General features: G+C 38.3%; 1 protein-coding gene across 3 annotated transcripts in view; it reads right to left on the reverse strand.

Annotated features, from left to right (window-relative positions):
- Epm2a (EPM2A glucan phosphatase, laforin) overlaps positions 1-12199 on the reverse strand; it is a 75128-nt gene that overhangs the window by 11486 nt on the left and 51443 nt on the right. For all 3 annotated transcript variants that reach the window (XM_015497879.2, XM_048799484.1, XM_048799493.1), the window contains exon 3: positions 2586-2827. In XM_015497879.2, coding sequence (XP_015353365.2) covers positions 2586-2827 — 242 coding nt within the window. The remainder of the gene's footprint in view (positions 1-2585; positions 2828-12199) is intronic.

Here is a 12199-nt window from a genome sequence, read left to right on the forward strand (position 1 = left end):
TTTTTTTTTTTTTTTTTTTTTTTTTTTTTTTTTTTTTTTAGTCTTAGAGTTTCACCTGTTTCTGGTGGGAGGTCTCATTTTGCTGCCACCCACTGCCTCTGTGTGAAAGATGGTCACGGCTGCACCAGACCTAGTGACCCAATGACCCCCAAAAAGATTTGAGTACAACAAAAATATGTGCTTATGGATTGTTTTCCCTCAGGCTTCTGCAGACCTCCAAAATATCAAGCAAATTACCTCCTAGCAGCATGGCCTTCACATGATCAGTGCATAGGAGGGAACGGAGGCTCTGCATAGTGTTAGCTCAACTTTTCCCAGTCTGTCCCCCGCTGTGTTGCTCAGCAGGTAACAATATTATCAGGTCAGAATCAAAGAAACTTAAATTAAAATGCTCTGTGGGAACTAGTCATACTACCTGAACAATTTTCTCTGTTTTGAAATCAGAGAAACAAATTGGGCAGGGCAAGGATCACCTATATTCAACCAAAGCTCTTCTATGTAAATAAAGTTTCTTTTTTGATATGTTTTTCTTCCTTGAGAAAGGGCCAAACTTTCAAGACTAAATCAGGCTCCCTTGGATCAGATTACCAAGGGGGAAAAAAACAAACTGTCAATAATGCTCCACACCTTCAGAAACAAAAATCACACTCCAACTTCAGTGATAGTTCAGTTCAGACACAGACCCACAAGGAGGCCCAGTTTGGCCACATGCACCACCTGAGGTAGATACAGGATCAAGGTGGCCTGAGAGATAGGTTTTCCCACCTTGCATACCATTGACATTGGGGGAGATAAGCTACCTTCCCTACAAGTCATGGCTGTGCATAACAACAATTGGTCATGAGTGTCAGAGACTAAACTAGTTGGTCCATAGAATCTGCAAGAGTATTTGTGAGAACACAGAGAGAAGCTTTGTAGTCTGGTTTTTTGGAGCAATGTTCTGAGTCAGGTTGCCAGCCTTGAAATCCAGGCTGTGCCTCTTTCTAGTTCTATGGCCTGACCAGGTTACTTAACTTTTTGTACCTCTCTCTTCCTTTGCAAAATGGAGATAACAACATCTAACCAGAGTCCTGTTAGAGCATTAAATGAGTTAATGTATGCAAATTTCTCAGTATTGTGTTTGATGCCTAATGTGCATTGTAGGGAAAAGGGCTGATGATGGAAACACTTCCTGGTTCCCTGTCTAGGCAGCCCTGCCTTCCTTCTTTCCTTCAGAACAACCGGTCCCTAAATTCCCTTAACCCATGCCATCTCCACAGCTCTCTGCTGCCCCCTGCTGACAGGATGCTGATACTATCAGCATCTTTGTTCTCTCTACAGGTGCCTCCACTTCTTTGCAACAATTACTTCATTCTCCAACCAGGCTGAGAGATATAGATCATTCCTTTAAAATCACTTGCTTATGAACCTTAGTCTATGTTGCTGATCTCCCCTAGCCTGCCCTTTCTCCTGCCACACCTTCCTGTCTAGGTCATGCCTACGCCAAATGCCATGGCATTCACAAAGCCTCCCTGTGCTCCTCCACAGAATGGGCTGCTGCAAAGCCATAGTCCTCCAGAGCATGTACCTCATTCCTCTCACATCCACCTCCGTCTGCACTACACTCTGAACTCGTCTTACTGCCTCTTGCCATTCAGTCCAAATCATGCCTTATTTGTCTCTGGTTCCTTGGCGCACCCTAGCCACACACAATTCCGTTTTCACAAAGACCGGCTCAGCAAGCACCTGTATGATCAATAAAGACTCCTATCCACACCCTGGCTCTGCTGTATTCTCTCTCACACTCTCTCCATTTCACTCACCCCCTCATGGACCCCCCAGCTTCACCTTCAATCCATTCTCCCAACTATAATCAAAGAGCACTTCTGGAGGGAAAAAAAATGAATCTTGGCATTTCCCAGCTTCCCAATCATTCATCTGCTTGTCACTGCTTTAGAACAGTATAAAGTCCTTACTGTGGCCCAAATCCTGGTAGAGGTCTTCCCTCCTTCTCACATTTGCAGCCCCGTTGGTCTTCCAGTTCCCGCAACACTCCACGCCCTCTCCTGCCACAGGGATTCTAATTGGCCTCTCTGCCTGGGAGTCTCTCTGCCATTCACTCTTCCCCCAGTCCACCCTCAGACCTTAGCTCAGACATCACTTCCTGAGAAACCTTCCTGGATTATCTGTCGCTCTCACAGTATTATCTATGTATCTTCCTAACAAAGGAATTCATATTTTTTATTTTTACTTACTAATGTGCAACATCCCTATAGGACTGTAACCTTCACAAAGACAGGAGTTGCACCTGCCTTTCTTTTTATGTCATGTTCCTAGCAACCAGCATAACGTCACACACATAGTAGATACACAATGAATATATATTTAATAAATAAGCAAATTTAAAAAGCCAAGTTAAACAGAATCTTAGCCAAAGCACCAAAAGATACACATTAAATATATTAAATCTGAAACCTTATATTTATACATTTATACCATTCATATTTAAGACATTCAATTATAGATACAAGGCCAGACAGACTGCAAGGTCTTCCCTGAGACACATTCAGCAAGAAGCTAGAGCAGTTCTTCTGATCCTTACTTACCTTCAGTGCTCATGTCTGGTGTTGGCATCCAGATGTAAACCAAACCTTCTTCCTTATACAGCTTGATCATAGTGTCTGGACTCATGGGTTCGGGGTAGCGGTTACAGCCGGAGGAATTCTGGACAATATCCCATTCCGTCTGGAAATTCATGACAGCCGTTATGCCCAACTCATGCTTCAGTTTGATGGTTACGTGTTCCACTTGGCGAGGACAACTACCCAGCCAGATATTTGGTAAAATTCTAATGAGAACATATGAGATCAACTGTCACTATTGTTCTGATTTGAGTTCTAAGTAACTGCATAAAACACATACTATTAAAAAGCAACTAACCCCTTAATCTGGCACAAGAGAAACTGGATTTTTAAGGATTTGAGATTATTATTATTATTATTATTATTATTATTATTATTATTATTATAAGGTAAGGAATACTGATATTACTGTAGGGGAAAAACAAATAATTCAATTAACTAGAATGTCAGGAAATGGGCATTAGAAAACCAAATCTAACAACATATTAAAATAAGGTCATCAAGTTGTATTTATTCCATGAATGCATAAAGTGCACAAATCCATTAATACATTTCAAATGACAGCAAATTAAAGGTGAAAACTTCTATAATTGCCTCAATAAATTCTGAAAAACATTTGCTAAAAGTATTCATTCCTGTTTAAATCCCAATATAAAATTCTTTCTTTCTCTTTATTTATTTTTTACTTATATATCACAGCAAAATGCATTACAATTCTTATTATACATATAGAGCACAATTTTTCATATCTCTAGTTGTATACAAAGTATATTCACACCAATTTGTGTCTCCACACATGTACTTTGGATAATAATGTCCTTCATATTCCACCATCATTTCTAACCCCGTGCCCTCTCCCTTCCCCTCCAACCCCTCTGCCCTATCTAGAGTTCCTCTAACTCAAAATCCATATGTAACAAAATGAAATTAATCCCCTTTCACCATGCACAAAACTCAACTCAAAATGAATCAAGGACCTAGGAATAAAACCAGAGACCCTGCATCTAATAGAAGAAAAAGTAGATAGACCCTAATCTCCATCATATGGGATTAGGCCCCAACTTCCTTAATAAGACTCCTTTGGTACAAGAATTAAAATCAAGAATCAATAAATGGGATGGACTCAAACTAAAAAGTTTCTTCTCAGCAAAGGAAACCATCTGTGAAGTAAATAGAGAGCCTACATCTTGGGAGCAAATCTTTACCCCTCACACATCAGATAGAGTGTTAATATCTAGGGAATATAAAGAACTCAAAAAGCTAAGCACCAAAAAAAAAAAAATAGCCCAATCAATAAATGGGCCAAGGACCTGAACAGACACTTCTCAGGAGATGATGTACAATCAATCAACAAATATATGAAAAAATGTTCATGATTGCTAGCAATTAGAGAAATGCAAATCAAAACCACTCTAAGATTTCATTTCACCCCAGTAAACCCCTATATAAATTCTTATAGTTTAGGACATTTCAAATATGCTAAACACCAGAAACTAACAAAAGACAAATTTCTTTCAAATAAAATCAAAATTAACTCCATTAGCACCCAACATTGGACTATTTCATCAAATGCTAAGAAAAGGTAGTATTACCATGAGCAAAAACAAGAAGATAATATCATCTTTTCAAGTATTATCCTATACCTGAAAATCCTTAAGGCTGGATGCCACACTCAGTTTCTGAATTGGTAGGTCTGATTTGAGACTCCAAGACTCCAAGGTTTCTAACAAGTTCCCAGGTGATGCTAACACTGCCAGTTCAGGAGCTACACCTGGAGAACCACCTCCCTAGGTGATCCAACTACAAAAGATATGAGGTATTTAACTTATTCAGATTAAAACACCTGGGAGAGGGAAAATGTACAAAAATCAAGTAGCTTTTCTTCGTATGAGCAATAGCCAGGAAGAAATGGGGGTAGGGGCAGTTCTGATTTAAAAATAATAACAATGCATTTAACCAAAAAGAACAATGAAATCTATTGAAGAACATTTAAAAAACACAAAATAGGGGCTGGGGTTGTGGCTCAGTGGTAGAGCTCTCGCTTAGCATGTGTGAGGCCCTGGATTTGATCCTCAGCACCACATAAAAATAAATAAACAAAATAAAGGAACTGTGTACAACTAAAAAAATACATATTAAAAATAAATAAATAAAAAACACAAAGTAGAGAATTACTATACTCTTTAATTGAAAGATTTAATATCATAAAGTAAAAAAAAATCACAAAAATGTATTTTAATAAATTAATTCATAAATTTAATGCTATCATTTATTGCATGTAATACATATCATCTTGTTTATTCATTGTTTCACATGTACACATTCTGTCCAGAACCAATGGTTAGGTCCTGTATATCAAATTTTACTTGAATCATGTTGTCAGGAACTCAAGGCAATCAGATAATAGTTATCAGATAACAAGGTACATATTATGATGCTCACCAGATTTCCCAGACATTCCTTTTCAAGTATTGAGGACCAAACTTCCTCTCTGCCTCAAGTTACACAGAAACATGTGACTTGCTCTTTTCAATAAAATGTGAGCTGAAGTGATGTGCCACTTCCTGTGTAAGACAGTTGGGATGGTTCTCCACACCCTTTCACTGCTGTAATGATATGTGAGTGTGTGTGGACACTGAGCTATTAAAAGTCTGAAGCTACCTGGACTGTCAAACTACTGCAGGAGGACAGGTGCCCTAAAGAGCTAATGGCATCTTATGTTAAGCCATTTAACCTTGTTTGTTACTCAGCATGATTTGTCTTGTTCTGACAAATACAATGCCTAAATAATTTATTTCTTGAAATTCTTAATATGCAGGAAAGAAACTGAGCAGAAGGATTACTCGGATAGTTCCTTCATAATGACTTTAGAGTTGTGGTTCTTCACTGGGGCAAAATTTTGCTCTATCAATATTTGGTGATAGGGCTGGGGATATTGCTTAGTTGATACAGTGCTTGCCTTGAATGCACAAGGCCCTGGGTTCAATCCCTAGCACCACAAAAAAAAAAAAAAGTCATGACAGATGACAAATATATATATATAAACATTTGGTGATAATTATGGAGACAGTTTAGATCATCACACTGGGTGATGCTATATGTATCTACTAGATTAAGACCTGGGATGTTGATAAAATCCTACAATATGTGGGACAGGCCCCCACAATAACAAACTATCTAATCCAAAATGTCAGTAAACCAAAGTATGTAAACTTGATATGGGAAAATAAGATGGTGTAGAGCCCCCAACCATTTCTAAAGAGAGAAGGAATCTGACCTGAGAGTCTGTGACTCATCAGTTGTGCTGTTCTGATAGTAATATGACAGCTCATGTCATATTTAAAAATATGTATACAATGTATATAAGGGAGGGTCTAGAGAGTAAAACAAAAGCCTAATATTAGATACTAAACAGCACTGTAATGTTTTTATAAACACTGTCAGAAAAACAGTTCCAATGCTGATTCTCACATGACATTTTGAATGGAAAAAACTGTCTGATGTCAAGCCAAGGTATTTGTCATCTCTAAGCTTTTGGTGTGCTTATCTTTAGAAAGAGTCTAAGAATAACTAATACCTAGGAGTTTCGTAAAGAATAAATATAATTATATATGCATATATAATTATAATATATAAATATAATATATTTGGATACAACTGACCATCATGAATGCACAAGCAACACAATTGGAGTTTATGTCAGTTTACAATAATCTACTGGTTTGGGTCATTTACCTTGTATTGTATTAAACTGACCCTTTGGTTAATTTTCCATTGTTGTCTATATTGTCCATTCGAAGGCTACAAGATATAGAACACTCCCTACTTTTTTAAAGTATGGAATCTAACTTGTTTTGGTTTTTTGCCCTTTTCCTTTGGGCTGTAGTTGTTGTTGATGATGTCAACATGAGAAGCCACCTGGCTAAGCTTCCAATGTGGGTATTACTCATCCTCAGAGAAATTATCTCATAAGATCTAGCACTACTTTCCAAAGCCTCATCCTTATTGACCTACAGGAGAAGATAATTTCCATTTTTTTTTCTTTTTTAAATTTCCTTGTGAAAATCCTTATTGCAGATTACTGTGGTAAAAATAAAGGAATAAAAAGAAAAAGAAACACAGGAAAGACATAATGGTGTTAGAAAGAGGACATGGGATCCCAAGGCCTTTTCACCTTATTACTGACCCCAAAGAATTCTCAGATACTCCCTTGGACCCAGTGAACTGAAAGCCCACAAGCAAGAACTTTTGTAGAGTGTCCAAGATCTGTCACTGACCAGGACATTGTTATCTGAGTATTTAGTCTTCTCGGAGTAGAATCTTCGAGTGAAAATAGGACTTGCCTCTATCTAGATAGTCTGTCTCTCCTTCCATTATCCCTTAAAGTAACATTCCCCAGGAATTTGCTGAATGCCAGTGGGGTGGGGATTTTGGGCTCCGGACGTATACTTTGAGGTTTAACTGAGCGTACTAAAGTCTCCTATGCTGGAATATAGAAAAATGGGCGCCTCAGACAGCCAAGCAATATAACCTATTGAGCAGTAATGGGTGTTTTGCTGGAAAAATCTTAAAGGGAATTGGTAAGATGTTAAAAGTGAATGTTCATGACAGGCAAGCTCAATTCCAAATGTTATTCAAGGGTTCTCTTGAATGTTGTACTCTTGGAGTGGGTGCCCTTAATATTTAACTAGTCAGTGAATGTAAAAATAAAGTGGCTGGGTGATTTATCACATAAGATTTACATAAAAGCTAAAGAATAATTTATAGAGATACACAAAGGATAAATTGAAACAGGCGAGTCTTCAAAGTAAGAAACCATAATCCCAAATCAGAGTCAGCACATAGAATCAGTACAAGTTGTTGCTAAAAGAGGTATTATTCTGCCACCTTGTTCTACCCTAGTCTTGAAATGGGTTTTTTTTTTTTTTTGCTTATTTGTTTGTTTGTTGTTTGTTTGTTTAATGATAGAAAAACTTAGAACAAGTCAAAGTTGGTGCCTTAACACATGAACTTCCCACATGCCATTTCTCAGGGAAATAGAGCCTTGGAATATACAACCACATATTCTCGTCACATAAAATCTCCAGTTTCTGTGTCAGGTCTTTCCAGACTTTTCGTAACATAGTTGACTTTTCCTCCACATTTACTAGAATTCAGACCATACTTAACAAATATAAAGTGATTTTCTAAAATAAAATGCAATGAAACTAGGAGACAGATAACTAAAGACAGACCCAAGAAACACTCAAGAAAGGAGAGTTAAGTTAATAAAGGGAATTGTACTGAGCTACTACACGGAACATGGAGATAACAACGGAGCTTGTGGGAAACTCACAAATCAGTGGATTCTGCTTAACAGACAATTGAAGTGCCCTTTCTGTGCATTCTATTTCAGTTTGTTCTTTACTGGAAGGGACTATATTTCTAGTTGTATGATACGCTAGAGGTAACAGGATGTATGATGTACTTTCTAAACAGTAATTAAATTTTTACTTATCCATTCAAAAGAGAAAAAAACACCACTAAAAAGCCATTTTTACTTATCTCATCTTCTTCTGGATGTCAGTGGTACTTTAAACAATTTTTAATATCAGGATTTTTAAGGTGAAAAAAAAAGCTTGTTGCAATATGAGATTTAGGGAATAAAAATTCTGTTAAAGTAGTTTTAATGCAAGACATACCAAAATTCAAAGATGTAATAAAGGAATAAAAGTTATAGCTTACAATTTTATTGCAAATTATATTATAAAACCTCCAGAGAATTATTTTATGGATAATTTACCATAGATTATGAGTTATAGCAGAGATTTCTGGCTGCTCTACTATAGATTATTTGGAAAAGTCTGAGAACCACTGCACCAAATGGAAAATGACACTGTCAACCCAGACACAAGTTTCCAAACCTGGCTTTACATTCAGGTCACATGAGGTACTTGTATAAAAGCATCTATTAACAGGATCCATCCCAGAGACATTGTTAAAGGAGCTCTGTAGTGAGTCTGTGATTCTATGGATTGATTGTCTTTTAGGTTTATTTGTTTGTTTGTTGTTTTTAGAAATAAACCAGATTACCTATAGAGACAGAGTTCAGGACCATTAGTCTGGCAGGTCCCAAAAAGCCTGTCAGAGAAGCTTAGTATATAGACATCAGTACCTTTTAAAAGCAGTAAAGATCTGGAGATGAGAGGAAATGGACTTGCTTAGCTCTACACATGTGCATATGAAGTGAGGGGTCCTCTCCTTTCTCCAAAAACAGTTTCAAGGCTGCAAATGATTCCTAGACAGAGAGTAAGGAATGGGAACCTGTTTTGAAAAAGTTCTAAGAGAGAAAATGTGTATCCATGTGTTGAACTCATCATGTCTTCTAAAAAGTCAACACTAAATCTACCTGTGAACCATGAGAAATATTTAATGTAGTTACATGTATTCAGAATAAACTTCTGGGGTGCTGGAGTGGTAGCTCAGTGGTAGAGCGTTTGCCTGGCACATGTGAGGCACTGGATTTGATCCTCAGCACCACATAAAAATAATTAAATAAAAGGAAGGTATTGTGTCCATCTACAAAAAAAAGAAAGAATAAACTTTTGGCCATGCGCCGTGGTGCACGCCTGTCATCCCAGCAGCTTGGCAGGCTGAGGCAGAAGGATTGCAAGTTCAAAGCCAGCCTCTGCAAAAGTGAGGTGCTAAGGAACTCAGTAAGACCCCAAAATAGGGCTGGGGATGTGGCTCAGTGGTAGAGTGTCCCTGAGTTCAATCCCCAGTACCAAAACAAAGCATAAACTTTTGTAGAACAAAAATATAAGCTTGAATTTTTACTATGTCTGCTATGATTCAACCAGACGAGACTGAAGTAAAAATCCATCTTAGTGATATTAAAACTAAGCTAAGGACCAGGGGAAAGAAATGGATGGCTGACATTGCGGAACCTTACTTTCCTGAACTGCAAATCAAAATCAATTTAATTCATTTGAGTGAATCCTGATTTGTGGTTGCAGGTAGTCACATCACAATACTACACCGTTTGCCTCGCCTGTCAGGCAGAGGCCTGTGGTATCACAGCTACTGAGGCATATGAATCAGAGCTGCTTGCTCCGGCTCAGCCGTCAGTCAAAGGAGGACTCACTGGCAATAATGAGGACATCAGACAGAATGAGCAACCAAGCACTTTGCAAAAAACACTGCAGGGTATTGACAGGAGGAGCTGGTGTGGAAACGACAAGAGATACCAGGAGACAAGTCCATTACATGGACTCTGCATCAGAGGTGCCATCACTAATGACCATGAGAAGTGGCAGAATAACCTTTTCCTAAAGGTGAAAATTAGCATTCTCATGTGTCCATAGGAGAAAAAAGATTAGGAAACCCACAGGAGTGATGAAACCAATGCATGAACATAGGCTTTTGTTTACTTATCACACCAAGGGACCACGATTTTTTAAAAGGGATAAATTTAAAGCACATTTCCTAATTTGGATCATTGTGCTACATTTACCTTATTTAATATTTTATTATAGGCAATTAAATATAAAGTTAAAATGTGAACTGGCTGTTAAATAATGAATAAAGAAAAAGTCTATCAGTCCTATAATTTAGATCCCATTAGTAGGAAAGCAAAAGAAACATTAAAATCAACCTCTAGTAAACTCCAAGCTTCATTGGCACACATTAGATAGCTCCTTCTGCTAAAAATGTGTCCTCTTAACATCAAGGGTTAAGTTGTTAATGTTAAATGGCTTTACCCCAAAAGGGTGCTTCTACCAGGCTATGGTTAAGGCTGATTAACTGCTCCAAGACAAATTCCAATTTAGAGAGTTATACTAATTAGCTTCTTTATTAAAACATAGTTCTATTATGGTTTGCTGTGGTGGTAGACTACGGTGTATATGAAGCACACGCTAATTTCTATAAATGCAGTTACTTTATATAGTTTTTGGATATGCTATGTAGTTTATAGCCAAATGAAGTAAACAATTTTTGACATACTGTTCTTTTACTTTCTATATTATTAAATATCATGTAATTAAATTAATAATGAAGTCCTCTTATGGTTTGCATCCCCCAAAATTCATGTGTTGAAAACTAACTCCCAGCTCTGCAGAGTATAAACTTATTTAAAGGTAGGGTCTCTATGGAAGTAATCGAGTTAAACTGAGGTCATCAGGACATCCTAAGATGACAATTGCCCTTTTGGATAAAGACACTGAGGGAGGATAATGTGAAGACAACAGGGAGAAGACAACTGTAAGGAGAGGGGCCTGGAACAGATTCTTCTCTCACAGCCTCAGAAACCTCAGCCCTGCAGAAACCTGGGTCTTCCAGAATCCAGAAAGGTGAAACAAAAAATTTCTACCATGTGGGCCACCGAGTTTATGCCACTTTGTTATGGCAGTCCAAGCAGACTAGTAAAGGTTTAAACATCCAGGCTTAAAATGCACCCAACCAGACTCATTCAGGATGAGTAGATCAGGTGTACTGGAAGCATTTTAACAGATATTCTTCACCATTTATCTTGATGCCTGTAATTCTACAAATACCACTACCATTTGATTGTGGTGCCCCAACTGTTCTCTTAGTCACAATGGTACCCTCATTCTGTCCTTCATTCATGTCCTTCAACCTGTCCCCGATCACCTCCCATGTGGTTGAAGCCCTAACCCATTCAGGCTTCCTTCTTGATCTCATGACTCAGTTCTCAAGTCCCTTGGTTTTTAGTTTTAATAAATGGACTACAGTGTTGATTGAGCCCCTTACATGGATTTCAGAGAATGAGCCTCAATTGAGAATCATCTGAAATGTAAATAAAAGGAGTTTCCCTTTCCAAATTCATAGCTGAGAGTTAGGCTCATAACTTTGTAAGCCTCTTGAGTCCAAAAGAGTTCAGCCTTCTTATTTTTGAGTAGTTGTTGCCCTGGAATTTTATTTATATGCCACACTAAGAGGTTATGATGGTAAAGAGGGCAACTAGCACACTTTGCTTCCTAAAGGTCAATCACAGGTAATACAAATATTGAGACAAATAACTAGGCCTGCAGCCTCAACTGGTAACCTTGATACATTTTTTAATCCCATTAACATATCCTTTTGGTATGTTATTTTGTTTCTAGAACTGAGCATTCCTTAAAAGAGTAAAATGCCATCTTTTAAAATTTTTTCACATAATGAACTTGGAAGGGTTTGTTTAAAATTAATCACTTAAGGGAAGATGGCGGCGAGGGGAGTGCATTGCCCCCGTGTGCTGCTTCACTGTGTGGGAGTATGACAAGTCAGGACGGCTAAAGGCTATCTTGTTAGGAATTTCCAGCAATAATGGGGTGCTCCGGAACCTGGAGGAAGGATTTCCATCGCACGAGGATCGGCTACGGGGACTCAAACGCGAGAGGTTTGTCGCACGGAGGGTAACACTGCTTATTCAGCAAATCGCCCCGCGGCTAGAGTCTGCAGCGCACGCTGGGAAACGAGGAGATAGCGACGCAGGGATACAGCGCTGCAGTTTCTGCCAGCCGTGCAAGCACCGTACTCAGGGCTGAATTCTGGGTTCGAGGCGGGGGAAGGAAGCGGTCCATCTCGGTTCTCCACAC

This window comes from Marmota marmota, unplaced genomic scaffold (assembly GCF_001458135.2).
Source record: "Marmota marmota marmota unplaced genomic scaffold, marMar, whole genome shotgun sequence".
NCBI classification, from domain to species: Eukaryota; Metazoa; Chordata; class Mammalia; order Rodentia; family Sciuridae; genus Marmota; species Marmota marmota.